General features: G+C 43.1%; 1 protein-coding gene across 1 annotated transcript in view; it reads right to left on the bottom strand.

Moving 5' to 3' along the window:
- DOCK2 (dedicator of cytokinesis 2) overlaps positions 1-22,919 on the bottom strand; it is a 4,134,711-nt gene that overhangs the window by 2,894,292 nt on the left and 1,217,500 nt on the right. The window contains exon 23 of the mRNA XM_044069535.1: positions 169-277. Within this exon, the coding sequence (XP_043925470.1) occupies positions 169-277 (109 nt within the window). The remainder of the gene's footprint in view (positions 1-168; positions 278-22,919) is intronic.

The following is a 22,919-nucleotide window of genomic DNA, read 5'->3' as shown; positions in this document are numbered from 1 at the left end:
TCATCACAGTCAAGTTAACAAATTCTGTTAAGTGCAAAGACAAAAAGTGGAAAAATTGCATGTTCAAGTACAGGAAAATGGCCTGATTATGCTGCTTAATTAAAAAAAAAACACAAATTTAAGTCATTGCGTGGCTATTGTTAGAAAATACAGCTACACTTTTCTAACCTGCAGCAGAATTGCTGTCCTGTGCTGACTTTTCATCAGGTTGTTAATGGATTCAAACAGTCTTCTTAGGGATTCTTCAAATTCAGTTTGCTCCTTGCCTTCATATAGCCTAAAAAAGGGAAGTACATATTGCCAGGACATTATCAACAGAAATAACAAATGTGTACATCAAATTAAATGGAAAGAATTTTGGGATAATATGACAGATGTTCTACTACCGAAGACATGTTAAGGGTATGTAATTTATAAACAATTTCCATCAATAAATTCATCACCGTGAAACACATGAAAATCATTTCTCAAAGGCAAAAATAAATTTCATAATGCATGATAACTTTTAAAAAATATTATCTGCCATATGTCTGCAAGTATTCCAGCTAGATTCATACTACCACTCACTTATCTTAGACTGCTAGTCATATACAGAATAAGACTCCATTATTTTTAGCTGTAGTCATTCAGTGTGTACAAAATCTCTGTATCTTACTATCTAGCACCTATGAATGACCTATTACTTTACTTATTCATTCATTCATTCATTCTGTACTACCCTCATTATCTTACACAACATCACAGGGAAGAAGAAGCACATTCCAGCACTCAGTGTGCATAAGACATACAACTCTAGACAGGATACTAGACTATTGTGGGTCCACTCTCTTTTGCACACTTCATACACATCTATGGACAGTTTAGAGAAGGGCTACATCACCTATTGCATGACTTTTGGATGGAGTAGGAAACTCGAAAACCTGGTCAAAACCTACATAGACAATGGGAGGATACAAAAAAATCTATATAGAACCCCACCTGGGAATTGAACCAGAGAACTAAGGTAACAATGAGGCAACAATGTTACCTACTGCACCAGTGTGCTACCCATCCTACAAATCATGTCAGTGACAAACAAGCACATTCTTTTGATTTTCTCAAGCACACTGTTTTGATTTTGTTCCCATTTCTAACACGCAATTTTCACAAAGTATAGAACAGATTTATACAATGTGACAGCCATATATTTTCTATTTAGTGTTATTTGCCATATGGATTTTTTTTGCTGTACTACATTTTATGTTACTACCAAAGTCTTCTTATATCTTGCTGCCTGTACAGTCACTCCACAAGTGTTGCACTAAGTGGGAAGAGTAATAAAAGAACTGACAACAAAAAGTGTTCCTGCTATGCAGTAACTGTAAAACCTTAGATAAATATGAGTAAGTGTATACAACAGACTCAAGCAAAGAAAAATATCAAAATAATCATTCGTAACAGTCACTTCTACAGAAAGGCATGTCACAGGGCATAGAGAAATAAAACACAAAACAAACATTTTCATTATACAGCTCTAAAGCAGAAATTATATGACACTACACAAAAAAATAAATACAAAATACAATATTAAGGTAAACACAATGTGCATAAAGACACATACACAGAAGAAGATGTTGTAATGCTATAAATAAAAGAATAAAAAAAGAAGTTATGTACTTACCATAACATTCCATGTGAGTTGTTCATCTCGCCTTCATTCTTTACTGATGGGTTCAGAGCCGATCCCTCGGCTCCGAGACGGCCACTTGCAAAGCTCGAGGTCTTCAAATAGCTCGAGGCCAAGTCCCTACCCCATGATGCACCTAGAGTTACCTCAGATCTTATTTGCTGTGTATAATAATACCATATGTCATTCTTTCACTCCCAAGAAGGGTACAGAAGGACTGAGCAACCAGGATGGATCCAGCATCTCAATCATCTAACAGCCCAGGATGGGGTAGGAGGGAGGGAGGGACGTAAGAATGAAGGCGAGATGAACAACTCACATGGAACGTTATGGTAAGTACATAACTTCTTTATGTGAAGTTGTTCTATCTTGCCGTTCATTCTTTACTGATGGGTAACATCCCGAGCACCATCAATCTCGGGTGGCTCATGGGAGTATATTTCTCAGGACCGTGAATTCAAAGGAGGCCCTGTCCCTGGATGCCTTGTCAACTTTGTAATGAGTGATAAAGTTATGAGGTTTTGACCAAGTGGCTGCTGCTCAAATGTTATCAATAGGAAGTCTGTCAGAAAAAGCAGATGATGTATAAACTGCTCTGGTTGAGTGAGCTTTAATTTTATGGTGCAAAGGCATATTGGCAGCTGAATAAGCAAAGGTGATACAATCAGATAACCATTTAGACAGAGTTGTTTTAGCCACTGGTCTACCCTTCCTGGAGTCTGAAAATGAAACAAAATGTTGGTCTGATTTTCTGAAATTTTTTGTTCTATCCAAATAAAATCTGAGCTGTCTATGAACATCAAGTTTGTGCAGCATGTACTCTAAATTATTTGAATGGTTGGGGAAGAAGACTGGCAAATCAATAATTTGGTTGAGATTGGTTTCAGTGCAAACTTTGGGCAAGAATTAGGGGTTTGTTCTAAGACAAACTCTGTCAGGATGAAATATCAAATAAGGAGGCTTGATGGATAAAGCCTGAAGCTCTGCCACTCTGCGGGCAGACATAATATCTACTAAAAAGATGGTTTTACATGACAAAAATTTGAGGTCACAAGAGCTGGTTCAAATGGCGGAAGAATTATGCAGGAAAGCAAAAAATTTAGATTCCATGGAGAATAGGGAGATTTCACAGGTGGTCTAATATGAAAGGTCCCTTTGAGAAAGGCTATGGATAACTTGTGAGACAATATTCAATCCTTCAAATCCAAGAAGAAAATTAGAAATAGCAGCCAGTTGAACATGAACTATTGCTGCTGTAGCTCCTTTGTTAAAAATCATAGGCAAGAACTCTAAAATGGAGGCCACAGGGGCTTGGTAAGGATCAATATTGTTTTTAGAGGCCCATATAGAGATTTTTTTCCATTTGCTAAGATATAGCTTCCTAGTAGAAGATTTATGAGAGGATAAGAGAATTTGTTTTGTCTCCTTGGATAGGTTAGGGGAACCTGGCTATGATGGGAACTGGAGCAGCCAAGCTGTCAGCTTCAGGGACTGCAGAGAGGGATGAAGTTCCCCCGACGAGTGCGTCAGAAGGTCCGGAACGGGGTCCAGAATCCAAGGGTCCTCCAAAAGATGAAGTCAAAGGAAGGGGAACCAAATCTGGTGAGGCCAATAAGGGGCTACGAGGAATGATGGTCCTTCCCAGGGTTTTTGCTTTCTGTAGAACCTTGGGTATCAACGGGATCGGCGGAAATGCATAAAGAAGAGCTGGAGGCCAATCATGTACCAGTGCGTTCCTTGGGGCTTCTCTCGGAGGGGGAATCAGGGCAAAGTAGCTTCTGCATTTCTTGTTCATGTGACTGGCAAAGAGGTTGCAGCAAGGCTGGCCCCACCTGTGGAATATCCTGTCCGCGATTCTTTCTTGAGGGACCACTTATAGGGCAACAAGATTGCCCTGCTCAGCTTGTCTGCTATCATGTTTGATTTCCCCGGGATGTGCATTGCCAACAGAAAGTGCTGGGTGGAAAGAGCCCACTGCCATACTCTGACAGCCTCGCAACAAAGGGGGTAGGACCTGGTTCCTCCTTGTTTGTTCAAATACCAGTCCACCGACATGTTGTCCATCTGAATCACAATCGTACCCAGAGGAAGAGAGTCCTGAAAGTACTGCAATGCCAAATGTACTGCTCTCATCTCCAGGACATTGATATGCAGATGTGTCTCTTGATCGGTCCATGTGCCTTAGGCTGTCTTTCTCTGCAAATGCCCCCCCACCCTATCAGGGAAGAGTCCGTGGCCACTGTGGCAGCATCCTATCTTGACATGAAGTAAGGTTAACCACCACTGAAGATCCTTTTTGCAAGAATTTGTGATCATTATTGTGTGAGACATAGGAAGCTATTGGTAAGACCATTGAATGAACAACAGCCACTGTAGTATCCGCATGTGCATACGAGCTAGTGGTATGGCTAGAATTGCTGCTGCCATCATGCCTAATAATTTCAGAACTTCTGATGCTGGTGCTCTGTCTTTGGATATCAGAATGGTGACATGCTGATGAAGAAGAAAGACTCTTTCTATAGGAAGGCTTAGTGTGGTGGTGGTGGTGTCCAGCTGTGCCCTGATAAAAACGATATGCTGCGATGACGACAATGCAGATTTTTCTGAGTTGATTGTAATGCCCAGTTGATTACAGAGTGACAGAGTGGACTCCCTGTCTGAATGAGTTGATGCCTAGTGCTGGCGGTAAGGAGCCGATCTTCTAGGTACGGAAATACCTGGAATCCTAGACGCCTCAGGTGAGCCGTGACCACTGCCATGCATTTGGTGAACACTCTGGGGGCTGTAGTGAGACCAAAGGGTAGGGCTCAAAACTGGTAATGAATGGCTCCCAGCCGGAAGCGCAGATGATTCCTGGATGGCCTGGCCATTTTTATGTGGTAGTACGCATCCTTGAGATCTATCGAGCACATCCAATTGTCTTTCCCTAAGAAGGGAAGTATAGACTGAAGCCTGACCATCCGGAACCTCTCTTTCTTTACATATTTGTTCAGTGTGCTGAGGTCCAATATGGGTCTCCAGTCCCCTGTCTTTTTTGGAACCAAAAAGAATCTTCAGTAAGTTCCGGATCCTATCTGGTCTGCTGGGACTGGTTGGATGACTCTTTTTTTTTTTTAGCAACATTTGGACCGCTATTGTTGCCTGTTCCCCCTGTAACTGGGTGGAACGTCCAGGATTTTTCTTATGGGAGGAGGGGGTGTGGCGAATGGGCTGAAGTATCCTCTGGAAATGATACTTTGTACCCAGCTGTTTTTTATTTTGAGCCAGGCATCTTAATACAAAGATAAGCAACCCCCGACTGCCTCCAGAGCAGGACAGTTGGGCCTCCTTTAAGGAGCACTGGTAGGGCTTCCTAGAGAATTGATCTCTGTCGTCCTGGTGTTGCAGACCCCCCTCTGCCACAAGGGGTTGTGTTTTCCATTATTGCCCCCTCCTCTGCCTCTGGATGGGGTTTCACCACGTGTCCTGAAAGATTCCTTGGGCTTTTCAGAACCACATTTTTCCTCCCCTTTGACCCTTAGGGCAGGGTCAGGTAGGGGTGGAAAAATGGACCCCGATGGCAGACAGAGTCTTTCCATCCTGTTCATACCTGGTTAAGGTTTCCTTCACTTTAGGCCTGAAAAGGGATGAGCCATCAAGGGGAGTATTCACGAAGGATGACTTGAAGGGCTCCGAAAAGGAACACACGCACATCCAGGAGTGTCTCCTAAGAGCAACTCCTGTACCCACTACCCTATTCATTCCATCAGCTGCATATGAGATGAGGCACATGGATGAGTTTACTATAGAATTAAGGGTAGCAAGCTGGGCGGCAACTTTGTCGGTAGCTCCTGCAGCTACTGTACCCTGAAGAGCATCTCCTAGCTCTTTAAAGAGATCTCTTTGTAACCTGGTAAAATGGATTAAATAGTTGAGTGAACGAAGAGCAAAAGTCGCTGAAATAAACATGCGCTTCCCGTATCTATCCATGATCCTGGAGTCTCTGTTAGGAGGATGGATAGACGAGGAAGTCTCAGACCTTTCCTTTTTGGTGGCCGCCGCCACCACCATGGCATCAACTGGAACACCTTTTGTTAAGAATGATTTGTCAAAGGGGTCAGAAATGAACTTATTAGGCATCCTAGGCATAGGCTCCATAGTATTCGGTGACTCCCAAGTCCTTTGTGAGACCAGCTGCATAAGCTCATCGAAGGGCGGAGACACCCAAGAGGTGGAGGGCTGAGACCTGAAAGCTTTCAGGAGAACCGACTCATCCTCAGTAGGACTTTTGGACTGCCAGTCACCCCTCTGCCTAAGGATTTCAAGTATCTCAGCGAATAAGATATCTTCATAGGGGGACTGTGGGGACCCTTCTGACTCATCTAAGTCAGTATCCAATGTTAGAGCCTCCTGAGTGGAGTCTAGATGTTTCCTCTTACACAATCTCTTCCTGGGAACCTCATCAGTGGGAGCTTCTGGTGAGGTCTCAGAAGAGCAAGGGCCACCGAATGGGGCTTTCTGAGGCTCTGGGTCTCTACGCTTGGTCAGGATGTGTGAGGCAGAAGCAAACACAGGCACTTTAGAGGAGGAAGAAGCCAGACCTGAGGTTGAGGATGTCTTAGGAGACATGACTCTCCTCATGGCATCAAAGGAACCCCTGGTCTGATGCGTAGGAACTGATGGATCCGAAGAAACCATCAATACACCCGGCACCGAGACAGTGGGCTCCGAACCAGAGGGAGGAGCCGAGCTCACATGAGCCAATGCCCTGAGAGGCAGAGTTGGAACAGACAAGTCAGTCCAACTATCCTCCTCAGACCTGACCAGAGAGTGTCGGTTCCTAGAGTCCTCGATCGACACCGAGGATATCAGCGTGCACGGAGCCAAAGACACTGGAGCAGGCGTCAACTCCAAGGGTTCCACTATCAACAGGTCTGACTCCTGCAGCTCCGAAGGACCAACATGGCTCGGAGCAGGAATAGTTTGAGCTGGTGCAATGGTCTTCAGCTCCGAAGCCATCTGGTTCGAACCCGATAAAATTTTTGCCAAGGCCGGTGCCGATAACAGCTTCTGCACCACACGATCCACATCCAGATCTGAAAGGCTAATAGAGGACTGAGAAGAGCATACCGAAGGTGGTACAAACTGTAATAACGGACTCTTAGGAGCTTTGGACACCGGTTCCAAAACTGGGGACCAGCTCCAAATGGTAAAGACTGTCGGTTGCAATGGCAGTGGAGCCAAAATCGAAGATTTCTTTGATTTTTTTTGACTCTGAAGTCTTAGAAGACTTTGAGGACTTGCTGGATCCATCTTGGTCGCTCAAAGCTTCTTGAAACTACAGTTTCAACAAACCTCTGTCAATACGTTTTCTTTTCCTTTCCTGTAGGTCCCTTGAGGAGAAGGAATGACATACAGTACAAGTATCCTGAAAATGCAGGGCTCCTAAACAGTACACACAATTTACATGGCTGTCTCTTACAGACATATTTTGGCCACACTTTGGGCACTTTTTAAAATCAGATTTGGGGTGCTTGTCTTGGTCAGCCATTGAAAATCTGAGAGAATAATTACTGTTACCACAAAAATCCTAACTAATTATCCACAAAAAAGCCTTAATAAAACCAGGCTAAGTCACAAACACACACACACAAATGCAAATGTAAATTTGAAAATGACAGAAAAAGCCTGTACTATCACCACAAACTGTCTAAACACACAATATAAGCAGGCTATGCAGAAAAAAAGGGAGAGAGCTGCTATAAGAAACAACACTGTCTAAATATTCTAAGAACTATCTAAGTCAGTCAAAATAAGAAGTTATGTTCTTACCATAACGTTCCATGTGAATTGTTCATCTTGCCTTTGTTCTTACACATGGGTTCGGAGCCGATCCTTGGCTCCGAGTCGGCCACATCACCAGCTCCGCATCTTCGAGAAAGCTCGAGGCACAGTAATATCCCATGATCCTCAGGTGCTAACCCTCGGATCTAGTTTGCTATACCAGAAGAATCCCTCTAGAAACTGTGTCCTAAACACTTAGAACAAACACTACACACTGTCTGGTACCCTGTTATCAAATAGAGGAGAAAAGATGCCATTCCTGATGAACATGTAATAAGCTGAATGCTAACAATGTCTAGAGAAGACTGAACAAGAATTCAGTCGAACCCATTCTCCCTGACCACAGGATGGGGGATGGAGGGGGGGAATGTAAGAACAAAGGCGAGATGAACAATTCACATGGAACATTATGGTAAGAACATAACTTCTTAATGCGAAATTGTTCAATCTCGCCGTTTGTTCTTACACACGGGTAGCGTCCCTAGCTTCTTTTTCCTGGGTGGCTCAAGGGAGAACATTCCTGAGTACAGTGGAACCAAACGTCGCCCTGTCCCTGGAGTTTTTGTCTAGTTTATAGTGGGAGATAAAATTTTGTGGTTTTGCCCAAGTTGCCGCTGCACAAATGGTATCTAAAGCCAAATGAGCGGTATGGGCTAAAGAGGTAGTAATTGCCCTTGTAGAATGAGCTCTGGGTTTGAGAGGGAGTTGTTGTTTCGATTCAGCATATACAAAATTTATGCAGTCTGAGAGCCATTTGGATAAGGTAACCTTCGTTACCGCCTGTCCTTTCCGTTGGTCAGCATATGAGACAAATAGCTGGTCTGACTTTCTGTATTCTTTTGTCCTGTGTAAGTAAAATCTCAGCTGCCTGTGGACGTCCAATTTGTGCAGCGTGTATTCTAACTTATTGGAGTGGTTTTTGAAGAAGGTAGGTAGTTCAATACATTGACTGATGTTTTGAATCGAACAAACCTTCGGAAGGAAGGATGGATTGGTGCGCAAGGTTACTCTATCTGGGTGAAAAATCATGTACGGGGGTCGGATAGATAGAGCCTGCAACTCTGAAACTCTCCTGGCGGAAGTGATGGCAACCAGAAAGAGGGTTTTCCACAACAGAAATTTTAACGGGGTTGTGGCAGCTGGTTCGAATGGGGGCAACATGAGTTGTGACAGTAAGAGATTAAGATTCCAAGGGGCTACTGGATTACGAAAGGGGGGACGGAGGTGAAAGGAACCTTTCATAAAAGCTTTACAAAGCCTGTGGGACATAAGAGAACTATCTCCCCGACCAACATGAAAATTGGATATAGCAGCCAGTTGTACCCTTATTGTGGACGGTGATGCACCTTCTTGAAAGAGTGTGGTAAGGAAATCTAGTATCTTGTGTACTGGAGCCCCGAATGGATCTATACCTTGATTGGAGGCCCAGTACGCAAAACGGTTCCATTTGCTGTTGTACAATTTCCTTGTAGATGGTTTGTGAGAAGATACAATAATGTGTTGTACTGCAGGGGATAGTAAATCTGACCTGGCTAAGATGGGAAGCGGAGCAGCCAAGCTGTCAGTTTGAGGGACTTGAGGAAGGTGTGAGGAACTCTCGATGAATGTGTCAACAGGTCTGGCTCCGGGTCCAGAATCCATGGTTCCTCCACTTGATGAGATTGAAGGAAGGGAAACCAGAGTTGTCGAGGCCAGAATGGGGCTATCAGTATTATGGTCCTCTCCAGATGTTTGGCTTTCTGCAAGAACCTAGGAATTAGTGGAACAGGAGGAAAGGTGTAAAGGAGACCCAGGGGCCAATCGTGTACTAGTGCGTCCCTGGGGACACCCCCCGGTGGGGGTAACAGGGCAAAGTAGCTTCTGCATTTGGCATTCAATGGGGATGCAAATATGTTGCAGCAAGGCTGGCCCCATCTGCGGAAAATCTCTTCCACCACTTGAGATTTGAGGGACCACTCGTGAGGGAACAGGATGGCTCTGCTCAGCCTGTCCGCTATTACGTTGGATGTCCCCGGGATGTGCGTTGCTATCAGAAGGCGTCCAGTGGACTTCGCCCATTGCCAAATTCTGAGGGCCTCTCTGCATAACGGGTAAGACCTGGTTTCCCCTTGCTTGTTTATGTACCAGACTACTGACATTCTGTCTGTCTGAACTGTCACTGTTCCCTGAGGTAAGGACTTGTGAAAGTGTTGCAATGCTAGGAACACTGCCCTCAGCTCTAGGACATTGATGTGCAGGTTGTACTCCAAGTTGGACAATTGACCTTGGACTGTTTGTCCCTGAAAAAATCCCCCCCACCCTATCAGGGAAGCGTCCGTGGTTAGAGTTGCTACCGGACTGGGTAACACAAACGGTCGTCCTAGTGTTAGATCTTGACTGTGTATCCACCACAAGAGATCCTGTTTGCAAGAGTTCGTGATCAAGATCTCGTGAGATAGTGGAAGCTGTCGGTAAGACCACTGAGCGAATAGCATCCACTGAAGAATTCTCATATACATCCTGCCTAAGGGGACTACGATAAGGGGGGTTGCCATCAACCCTAGTACTCTTAATATTTGTCGTGCAGGAACTCTCTTGCTTTGGAGAAGGACCGAAATTTGATATCTGAGGTCTGAAACTCTCGGTGGGAGGAGAGTAACTCGAGCCAGGGAAGTGTCTAGCTGTGCTCCTATAAATAAGATATGCTGTGACGGCGATAAGACAGACTTTCCAAAATTTACCGTTATGCCTAGAGAGGAGCAGAGGCTGACAGTGTAATCCCTGGCTTGCAGAAGACGATACTCGGTGGTGGTGGATAGGAGCCAGTCATCTAGATAAGGAAACACCCAGAATCCCCTTCGTCTCAGGTGAGACGCTACTACTGCCATGCATTTGGTGAACACCCAGGGGGCTGAGGTGAGACCAAAGGGCAGAGCGCGAAACTGGAAATGACTGGCTCCCAGCCAGAAGCGCAGATGATCTCTGGACGCCCTGGCCATCTTGATATGGTAGTACGCATCATAGAGATCTATAAAGCACATCCAGTCACCCTCCTGCAGAAAAGGAAGGATTGACTGTAGCGTGACCATCCGGAACTTTTCCTTTTTCATGAAGGCATTTAGTTTGCTGAGGTCCAAAATTGGCCTCCAGTCCCCTGTTTTCTTTGGAACTAAAAAGAACCTTGAGTAAGTTCTGGATCCTATTTGGTCCGCCGGGACTGGTTGGATGACTCTGTTTTTGAGCAACCTTCTTATCTCTATGGTTGCCTGGTCTCGCAGACTGGGTGGAACATCTGGGAGCTTTTTGGAGTTGGGTGGCATTCTGATGAATGGAATGTTGTAGCCTCTGGTAACTATGCTTTTTACCCAGGAATCTGATGTAAGATTTAGCCAGGCCTTTGGGTATAAAGCCAAGTGACCCCCGACTGCCTCCAGAGTAGGACAGTCGGGCCTGCACTCAGGAGTGCTGGAAGGGCTTCCCAGAGAAAGTATCTCTGTTGCCCTGATTTTGCGGACCCCCTCTGCCGGCTGGGCGGCGTCTTCCATTTCTTCCCCCTCCTCTGTCTCTGGAGGGGCCTCACTTTGGGTGGGTTGAAAGGATCCCTGAGTCTTTCGGAACCACATTTTTCCACCTCGTTGCCCTTTGGGGTAGGGTCTAGATGGGGCGGAAAAATGGACCCCTACGGCAGACAGGGTCTTCCCTTCTTGCTCACACCTCGTGAGAGTCTCCTTTACTTTGGGCCCAAACAAGGAGGCACCATCAAAGGGGGCGTTGGCAAAGGAAGACTTGAAGGCTTCCGCAAAGGAGCATAAGCGCAACCAGGATTGCCTCCTTAGGGCGATCGCTGAAGCTGCCGCTCTACTCGACCCTTCGGCTGCGTATGAAATAAGCCTCATGGACGAGTTCACTATGGAATTTAGGGTGTTAAGTTGCGCTGTCACTTTCTTGGCGACAGCAGCATCTGTGTTTCCCTGGAGAGTATCTCCCAGTTCCTTAATGAGATCTCTCTGTAAACGCATGAAATGCATAAGGTAGTTGAGCGATCAGATGGAAAAAGTCACAGAACTAAATACGCGCTTCCCATACCTGTCCATCGTCCTGGAATCCTTATTAGGGGGATGGACAGAGGAAGATGATTCAGACATCTCCATCTTAGTGGCCGCCGCCACCACCATAGTATCCACAGGAACTCCTTTTGTAAGGTAAGGTTTGTCCTGGGTGGCCGTCATGTATTTGTTTGGCTTGCGGGGGACTGGTTCCACTGTATCGGACGTTTCCCAAGCCCTCAGGGCTATTAGATCCATGAGTTCATCAAATGGCGGGGTCACCCAGGAGGTAGAAGATTGAGCCCCAAATGCCTTCAGCAAGACCGATTCATCCACAGAAGGGGTAAGGGTTTGCCAGTCTGCCCTCTGTTTCAGGATTTCCAAAATGTCTGCAAACGAGACATCTTCAGAGGGGGTCCGTGGGGACCCTTCTGCTTCATCCAAATCAGTATCAGATGTGAGAGATTCCTGGGGGGAATCAATGTGCCTCCTCTTGCACAATCGTTTCCTCGGAACATCCTCAGCGGGGGCTTCTGGGGATGCATCCGAGGAACGAGGGTCACCCTGTGGGGCTGTCTGAGGCACTGGGTCTCGACGCTTGGTAGGGACCGAAGGCACAGAAGCAGAATGCGGGCCTTTTGGGGAAGGAGAAGAAGAGACTGATGATGTATGTGTCTGATCAGACAAGACCTTCCTCATGATGTCGAAGGCACCGATGCCCCAATCCGACCCGATCCGAAGATGGCGGTCATTTCTCCAGAATCGGGACCACGGGCTCCAACACCGAGGACGGATCCAAACTGATCTGAGCTGAGGCACCGAGGGGACGAGTTGGAACCGACATCTCGGTTCAACTGTCCCCCCCCCCCCCCCGGAACCCAGGAAAGATCTTCGGCTCAGAGACTCTCCGGCTGGTTCCAAAGGAGTCGAGGTCAACGGGGCCGATAGCGCTACTGGAGGCTTCGGCACCGAAGGCTCTACAATCATCGGTTCTTCGATTCCTAGCTCCGATGACTCGACGGGTCTTGGAGGAGGAAGTGTCGAGGGGACAGGAATAGTCTTGAGTTTCAAAACCAGCTGGGACGAAACCTCGATTAGTTTGGACAGAGCCGAGTTCTCCATTAGCTTCTGTACCACTTGGTCCACATCGGAGTCGGAAAGCAGCCACGAAGAACGGGTCGAAGGGGCCGAAGCCATCACCGAGCGAAGGACAGAAGGCGGTGGTACCTCTGACACCGGCTCCAAGACCTGAGTCTCGATCAGAGACAAGCGCTCGACGCCTGGCACCGAGGGTCATAGGAGCCGGCGTCCGAATCTGGAAAGAGGTGCTCCGACACTCTTGAAGACTTCGACCCCTTCGAAGACTTGGACACTTGTTCAGCCTTGTCCTGGGCCTCTTGAAATTCGGGTTTAAGCAACTCTCTGTCAACCAACTTCCTGCGTCTTTCCAGCATGACCTTCCCACTAAAGGAATGACAAATGGAACAGTCTTCCTGCAAGTGGAGAGGGCCAAGACAGTAGACGCAGGAGGAGTGGTTATCAGTAATGGACATCTTCTGTCCGCAGTGACATCTCTTAAAGCCTGATTTGGCTTTCTCTGACATTTTGAATATATATAAAGTATATGTCCAAAAACACAGCACATTTAGAGAAACACACTATATAAATATATGTGTAAATTTAAATGTCTATAATAATAATAATAATAAACCAACAGTTTAACTCTAACCTACTATATTATAGAAACATCCAAAACACAGCACACTATAATATACTATATATATATATATATATATATATATATATATATATATATATATAAGAAGAAAAAAGAGTTAAGGCAAAAATTTACAAAGGACTATGTAAAATACTGTCAATCCTGACAGAAAAAAACGCAGGCCTTAACTAGTAAAAAATTAAACTATCTATTCTACCTAAAATACACTCTCAAATAGCACTCCTATACTATATTACTTATAAAAAAATCTATTTTAAACACTAAAAACTAACTATAGGTCGACTAGATGAAAAATATAGAAAAAATATACTGGCCCGAGCCTCTCATATGCGATCTGCTGCTAGCGGCAAACTAGATCTGAGGGTTAGCACCTGAGGATCATGGCATATTACTGTGCCTCGAGCTTTCTCGAAGATGCGGAGCTGGTGATGTGGCCGACTCGGAGCCGAGGATCGGCTCCAAACCCGTGTGTAAGAACAAATGGCAAGATTGAACAATTTCACATTGACTGTTAATCACAAAAAACTGTATCAGTAATAATAAATTCAAGCCTTTTCTGAAAAAACTCAATGCTAAACACACCACACAGCAAAGACTATCTACTATTTACCAAAAAATGTGACGAAAGGTCACCGACTAAACACACTCTATTAATTAGAAAAATGTTTTAAACTAGAAAGCTGTAAGAGCTTTATAAAACTATCTAAACTATTTAAACTATCTATCTAAATATAAGTGAATAAGTAAGAAGAAAACAGTTTTACTGGGCCAAGCTAATGCAGAACCTCTGATCTATTGTAGTGGCAAACTAGATATGAGGTACCTCTAGCTGCATCATGGGATAGGGACTTAGCCTCGAGCTATTTGAAGACCTCGAGTTTTGCAACTGGCCGACTCGGAGCCGAGGGATCGGCTCCGAACCCATCAGTAAAGAATGAACGGCGAGACAGAACAACTTCACATACATTGTTTAGGTATAAGTGCTGTGCTATCATTTCCCTGTCTTAATTCATCTCCACTCTGTTTTACACAAAACGTGTATGCTGAAAAGATAAGAACCCTGCAGTGGAAGGTCTAAGACACCTTCCACAATAAATATAGAATATATCAGGATGGGAATTGTGTAACCTACAAATTAGTGAACAATCTGCAAGATTTATGAAATTATTCTTCTACTTAACTGACTGTGACAATTGCCTGAAACATTTACAAAGTTTTGTGACTATTACAGCTTCAATAACTCTTTAAATGTGCACTGAATTGACAGGGATGATACAAAAACAAAAGGTAAGATAGTACATGATGAATTCTGTATCACAATAAATTAAAACATAGTTAAGTCAAATGTAATATGTCAGATACAAATGAATGAGGACTACACAGCCACTAAGAAAAGAACCTCAATGAATACTGAAATTACATGTATCACAAACAACTCTAAATGGAGTTCCCAAGAAGTCAAATTAAACTAAGAGGCAGATCTTATTATCAAAGTCAAAGACAAAAATACAGTCTTCTTCAACTACATCAGAAAAATAAAGAGTATAATTCAGGAATGTGATATGTTGACAAAAACAAAAGTGATCCCTGACTATGAAGAAGACATTTCCAATATATTCTCAAGGACATTCAGCAACAATTTTAAAATAGCAAAAGAAAAAAAAAAAAAGAAAAAGGAAATGTGATTAGAAGATGGAGATAATATACGACTTACCACAGATCTTGAAAAACAGCCTTGAATAAAATCAAGAACACTAGCTCTGCGGGACTCAGTAATATTCTAGAGGCTTTTTTATTTAGGAAAATCAAAAGTAAGTCAGTCCTCTTACTGCTTTCTTCAGGCATTATGTAAAATCAGGTGTAGACCTGAAATGCAGCATCCAGGCAGCAATAGTTCCTGTTCATCTGTATGACTGCAGACCCATTAGCTTAAAATACATTCTCAGCAAAGAAGTGGAAAAGGTGATCACGAATTTGTTACAGAAAAAAATGGAGATCCCTTGATCCTAGAGTAAAATCAATATTGGCCTGTGACAGGAAGGTCTTAACTTTCTAAAACAGGTAGTAAAAACACCTCACATGATCCCACATGAAAGCATAACCAGTAAATCAAAAGATTAAAAAATAACTGGTATACTATTAACTTGATCAAAAATAGTCACTTAGCAGATCACTGAGTTGGTATGAGAAACACTCTCAGACAAGCTCATATACTAGTGGATTATTGTCTATCTTTCTTTCAGAGGTATATGCAAGTGACCACCATGGGTGACAACATATGTAGATGGCTACAAGGTGGGAAGCATTACCACCAGTATAAGAGATACAGAGATAATGCTAGTGGGAGGGGGGAGGCATCCAGGCATTGTGCACTTATGATGCTCTAAGAATACTTTCAAGTTCATCCTAAAGAAATGTAATATTAGTGATTTGATAATGATTACAAAACAGATAGTAGTATATGAAAAATGAATAATGAAGCAAGAGATATAAGCACACATCTCCAAATCTTGACTGCACCATAATATCTCATCCATGAAAATCACAGAGAAGTAGAACTAGAGTCTGTAGATGGTACCTGATCGAGCACCACACTCGTTCTCCAAGAAGGCTTAGAGAATGGGCAAACTGTAGATTAGCACACTGATTGGAGAATGAACGTTCTCCAGCAGGATATTAATGTACAAGTAATGCCCTCTGACAAACGATCCGCCGCTAGATGGCAGCATATCCAGTTGCAGTGGAACTCTGACTGGAAAAAAAAATAACAGCCGCCATTATTTTACACTCGCTAAGCAACGGTTCTGCTGTGTAACAAGCATAAACTGTAAAACAAAACAAAAAGGAGATATACTCTGTGTGTGTGTGTGTGTGTGTGTGTGTGTGTGTGTGTGTGTGTGTGTGTGTGTGTGTCAGAGATGAGAGAGAGATCGAGACGGAGGGAAAGCAAGAGTGATCTTGTGTGACTGAATGCGTGTATGAAAGCAGAGGAGACTGTGTGTGTGAGAGGGATTGACACAGAGTGAGTGTGATCTTGTGTGAATGAACGCGTGTATCAAAGCAGAGGAAACTCTGCATGTATATGAATGTGTGTGAAAGCAGAAGAGACTGTGTATGTGTGTATGAGAGAGACAACAGACTGTATGTAAAATTGTTGTGTTTTACTTGCTTATTTTTTTAAGAGCTATATTTTTTTTTACATACGTTTTACGTAAAATGCTTCTTCCCAACACCATTAACATATACTACAGTATGTTTGACACATTATGCGGAAGAACTATTTTACATTAAAAATATATAAAAAAAATATTAGTGCTTAAAAAATAAATAAACAAGTAAAACACAACAATTTTACAGAGAGCCCATTCCATAAGCACAATAATGCCCTCCGGGGTGTGTGTTAATGTGTAATTAACACCCTTCCAGGGATGTCGAGGCCCTCCACCTGCGGTGCTGGGCTTTATAACATCCCTGACCGGGCATTAACACACACTCTGTCAGGCAGTACTGCTTGTTTAGAACTCTGAACAGGTGTTAGGCATACATCCATGAACAAAAATCAGGATGATTTTCCTTCATTCAGTTCACAGTGCTGTTGAGGTGACCCTTTTATCTACTGGTACAAACGCCATATATAACTATACGTAGATAAAATGTTTCAACCTTCCCATAAAATCTTTGGGGGATTCTGCAACAGTAACATGACATTCCACATCTTGAGAGACAGTCTCCATCTTAATCTGTTCTCCTACAGTCTACCACATAGATGGCACTGCAACTTATTTCCACTCCATTTTCCAGCTGATGTGACCACACAGCATTTCAGCATTGTGACTGACCTCCACTCTTTACCTTGCAGTTGGGGAGGCCAAGCTCCTCACAGGTTTTAATTTATTTATTTTGGTTCTCCTACTGATTCATTCTTTCCTGCTTATCCCAGTTGTCACATCCTTCTCTGGGTCTACCTGCCTCTCCAACAGCCTCTGAACTATCTCCATTCTAATGCTGGGGCTGGTGCAAGACCTAAAGGCATTCTAGGGGCTCAAAATGCTGACTGCTTCCACTGGTGGATTTTTCATTTATGACCTAGCTCATGATTCTCCCTCCCCTACATTCACCTGTTTATGTCCAAAGGATACTCTCTCTGTGAACCATACCTTTTCTGGTCATCTGTGCCATAGTTTCAGCTTTAACCATCTATGACACAGTGCTCGCTCTGCTGAAACAAATATTTTTTTGATCTGCGCCCAATCAGGCTATGTAGTTCAACCAGCCAACAGGTATTTGCAGGGGAAACAGCATCCTCAGTCCTGTGTCTAGGGATGGGTCTTGGTATCTACATTTTGGCAAAGATCTCTTTGCCTTTAAATGAACTTGGACAACAGGGGTTAAAATGTTTGAACTGATGTTTGTAACTTTTTTTAAATAATGACACTGTATAAAAGCAACATATCAAATTTGTGTGGGATTACTTTTATCCATGACTGCCTTTGTCCTTAAGACCCAACTACACCCATCCTGTGTAAATACTACCACTTCCCGCAAAATAATGCACATCTTTGTACAACTATTTATAAGAAATCACTAGAAGATTTTATGGGTGCAAGAAGAACAGATATTGAATTATGTCCCACAGTCTTCTAGAAAGTCAATTGACTAAATGTTTGAAACTTAAGCATGTGAACCTATGATGTCAAACACTGCACAGGATGTTCTTATTTACCTAAAAAATTAATTACTTGAGTATTGTTTTTGCTGATTTTTGTCAGCTCACAGTAAGAATGTACTGAATTTGTACCACACTAGACTATCAAGACAGCAAACAAAATGTTAATTTTATTCATTTATTTAACTGGGTAAGCCCACTGGACACGTGTGGTCCTTTTGAGGGGTGACTTGGGAGTCATATCTCTTAACGTCCCTGATATTGTTCTTCTTAATCCTGTCTAAAACTAGTGAGTTTTGGAGAAAAGGTGGTGAATTACACTTAATAAATGATAAAAATAATTAAGAGTTATATACTTCTTTTACTTCAGAAAATATATATTAATTCACATCCTTTTATTTAGTCAATGTCTCAGATAAACAGTACTAATATTTTAAAAAGTATCACTGATTGTCCCTAAATATTTCTGAATTTGTTCCTGATTCTGCTAAAATTTGTCCTGAGTCTGTCAAGAGCTATGTTGTGAGCAAAGTCAGGTTAACTCGGAGTTGCAGAGTAGGCTGTTCAGGATAAAATAAAGCTGTGGAACATATCATCATGGACCTCATAAATAAAAACAAAGATGACCTCAAAATCCTGGATCCAACCCAATTCGGTTTCGTCAAGGGCAGATCCTGCCTGTTAAACCGGGTGGATTTCTTTGAAAATGTGACCAGGGCCATTGACGAGGGCAAATCTGTGCACACAGCATACCACAACTTAGCAAAGGCCTTTGACACAATCCCACATTCAGGCATTACCGATAAACTTAACAAACTGAATGTAAACCCCTTTATTGTTAGATGGGTTACCAACTGGTTCACAAACTGGTCACACACTGTCAAAGTGGGTGACTCCACATCAACCAGCAGACCTCTCACCAGCAGGATGCCACAGGGGTCAGTGTTGGCATACTGTTTTCGTATATACTTCTCAGAAGTTCTGGCCAAAACTAAGGGGCTGAGGCTGACCAAGTTTGCTGACAACTGCAAACTAGGTGCAATTATTGAATGCCCAAATGATGTCAGTATACTTCAGAAAGGAATTACGCAGACCAACAACTGGTGTCTAAATCATGGTCTCAAACTGAATGCAAAGAAATGCATCTTCATTCCTTTTGGTAAAAACAATGTCCCTTCACACTATCAAATTAACAACAACACCCTATGTACCTATGAAGTGGTAAGAGATCTGGGATCACAAGTAGACTGTGATCTTAATTTTCACCACCATGTGTCTACTGTAGTAAGGAAGGCTTTCTATGTAGCATACTTGATTAGCAAAGGCATCGCCCCTACAGCAAAGAAAGTTATAACCCCTCTATACTCATCACTAATCAGACCCATAAGTGAGTATAACGCCCCTTTCAGCATGTATCATACAAACCAATTGGAGAGATCTCAGATGTTTCTAACTAAGAAGATTAAGGGACTCCAGCATGTGCCTTACACAGACTGACTAAAGTCCCTGTCACTATACTCAGTATCGTATAGACTTCTTAGAGGAGACTTATGCAATCTCCAATCCAAACCGAATGAATTTGCTGCACATCCATAAATCAAATGGGACTAGACCTAAATATGGCCTGCATCTTATAGGTTCATAGGTAGGTACTAGGCTATTGGCCCTAGGGCCAATATAAGCCTAGCCAAAAAGGTACCCTGGTTTTCGCCACCCAAGAAAATTATTTTCCTGTGCCACTGTCGAGCAGAGCCACAGAAGTGATCCCCAGGGTGAATTTCCTATTTCCCATCCAGAAATCAAGATTTTTCTTGGAGTGCTAATGAGGAGCTTTGTTTGATATAGATAGGTAGTTTGTTCCAGAGTATGGGAAGTCTCTGGGATAGAAAACTATCCCTCCAGCATGTTCTGTTTATTGTGGTAACAAGGTTTAGGTCCCTAGAGCGTGTAACTCGGAGGGACTGGGATTTCTGTAAGTGGAATATGTCCAACAGCTCTGGGTTTGACATAGCTTTGTATGTTAGGCAGAGATCGCATCTTGAATAGGATGTGCTGGAGGGGCGGATTTGTCTCCTAGCGAATGCCTCGTTTTTAGAATGCACTGCCAATTCATGTAAAGCACACCAACTCTATGACACTTTTTAAAAGGAACCTGGACGAGTGGATGGGACACCGTAAATTCTTAGCAGGGACAGTGCCCGTAAACCTCCTGGACATGGGCAGTCATTATTAAATACAATCCTGGGTATTGACTAGAGCATCTATGGTATTACACTGGGATGAAATGGCTAGGTTTGAAATTTCCTCTAGGTCAATAGCCTAGTAACCTCCTAAGATAAAAGGGTCTTGCACAGAATACCCCTCCAACAAACTCTAAATAAATTAACTTAGCAGAAAAAAAATATATATAGATTATTCTTAGCAAAGTGACAGCATATCCACAGAAAGCTTAACACTGGAAAAATAACATGGTGTAAATAATACCAGAAGTGCACATAAGAGTAATCTTTGTTTCAGTCATATCATAAACTGAGAGTTATGCTTCGCACTGTTCATATTCTCCTTACTTTAGATGTACGGCAGCCATTCTCCAAACTTAGGTCATACTTCTCTGGTATCAAGGTGCTATTATTCCTTCAATTTTCCCCTGGTAACACATACCTTCTGGGTAAGAACAGGGTGGTGCTAAGTCATTGATCTGATGGCTGATACCACAAAACTCAAAAAACAGTTTTGGTCAGGTCTTGAAATGAACTGCAAAACAGCCTTCCCTCCTAAATACAGAAGAATCCATTCGGTGCCTACACAACAAACCTAGCCAAATTTCTTTCAGAATAAGTTACAATTCAGTAATTACCAATCTGTTAATTAGTGAATTATAACATATTTGGTAACTCAGTAATTAGTAATCTGCTTGTACCAGAAAAGCAATGATGAAGAATGGTGAAATCTCATATATAAAAACAGATGCATGATGCTCAGCCAAACACCTCAAAGGGTTGATTTGTTACATGTGTATTCCTGCAGCTAAGATGTTAAGAGGAATTCTTTGTATTGTGTTACCTAAATATCATGAAAATAGTTAAAGTAGGGGAATCCAGCTAAATCAAGTTCCTGTTACCTTTCCCGGTGTTACTTCCCTTAGCAATAACTCCCTTCCCTGTTAAATGACTGCTCCACTGAATGCTAATTATATCTGCAAGGGTCCACTGAGATAAGGGCTGTAAAGGAGGAAATGAAATTCTGTTTATAACCAAAATGTGGCCAAGACATAATTTATGCCTATTCAGCTACATTGCTAGAATTACTACATGTTTTTAAACTAACTGGTTATGTCAATAACTTGGAGTTTTCGTTTAAAAAGAAAATGCAAAATATTGTAGTACACCTGGGTTAAAAAACATACTGGATAAGCATGGCCCAACTAAACATTAGTCTGGTTACTACTCAGGAGTAATGCAAAACATTGTAAAAGTTTTTTATGTACTGCTATTTTCTCTACCAAACTGTTTGATGATACACTAACAGCTACAAACTACACTACTACATTGGGAACCTCCAAACAATGGACCCTTCCCAGTTCGACTTTGTTAAGGGCAGATCATGCCTCCTAAACCTGGTGGACTTCTTTGAGACAGTTGCCAAGGATATAGACGAGGGAAAGGTGATACACACAGCCTACCTAGACCTCACAAAGGCCTTCGACACCATTCCCCATTCTGGTATTATAGACAAGCTCACCAGCCTGAACATAAACCCCTAAGTCACAAGATGGGTTGCCATCTGGCTCATGGACAGAACCCACAAGGTGAGAGTTGTGGGAGCAAGGTCCGACTTTAAACCAGTTACAAGTGGCATTCCCCAGGGCTCAGTCCTAGGACCCTCCTGTTTGGCATATACTTCTCAGAGGTACAGGCAAGCACAGGAGGACTATGGCTGACCAAGTTCGCAGACGACTACAAACTATTGGCTATAACTGACTCTCCGGCTGACACAGACATCCTCTAAAAGGGTCTCACTGAGATGGATACCTGGTGTCATAATCATGGCCTCAAGCTTAATGCCAAAAAGTGCATAGTCATCCCCTTTGAAAAAAAAACAAAGTACCCACAAACTACCACATAGTTGGTAGTCCCCTAAATATGGAAGACGTAATACGGGATCTGGGGACCCAAGTAGATAATAATCTCTCCTTTGATGATCACATTGCCAGAGTGGTTAGAAAATCCTTCTATGTGGCCCACTAATCACAAAAGGGTTTGTATCCAAATCAAAAGAGGTCATTGTGCCCCTCTACTCATCACTCATCAGACCCATCATAGAGTACAATGCCCCATTTGGAATGCACCTTGCAAGACACCTGCAACAGCTGGAAAGACCACAGAAGTACCTCACCAAGAGGATCACTGGCCTCAAACAGATGCCCTATGCAGCTCAACTGAAGAAACTCCAGCTGTACTCAGTTGCATACCGCCTACTCAGAGGTGATTTCTGCCTGACATACACGGCCATGTCCAACCCAAAATTGATGGACATGCTCCACCTAAAGAAAACCATATCCCCTCAAGCCACACGCTCTAGGGATCTGAATCTCACCACAACAATAAATAGGACATAGACATACTAGAGGGATAGATTCCTGTCCCAGAGACTTCCCATGCTTTGGAACAAGATTCCAATTTACATTAGTCAGAGCTCCTGGCTAACACTCTTCAAGAGAAACCTTGACGAGTGGATGGGAAACAGAAAGTTTACGGGGATCACTTCAGTGGCTCTACAGAGGCACAGGGAACTAATCTAAGGGGGTGGCGAAAGCCAACACATTCTGGCTAGGCTTATAAATGCTTCGGGCAGATAGCCTAGTATCTACCTATGAACCTACTGTGTAACCTTAACCTAGGCTAGGTAAGACCAAATAAAATGCAGTCGGAGATAACTTTAGTCCTAAGTAATCCAACACAAATTATCTTTAACCCCATAAAATTGACCCATTAGCCAGTG

Source organism: Protopterus annectens, chromosome 4.part0 (assembly GCF_019279795.1).
Source record: "Protopterus annectens isolate FY-2018-M chromosome 4.part0, PAN1.0, whole genome shotgun sequence".
In the NCBI taxonomy this organism is placed as follows: Eukaryota; Metazoa; Chordata; order Ceratodontiformes; family Protopteridae; genus Protopterus; species Protopterus annectens.
Note: the sequence above shows the minus strand (reverse complement) of the source record. Positions and strands in the feature narration are given on the sequence as shown.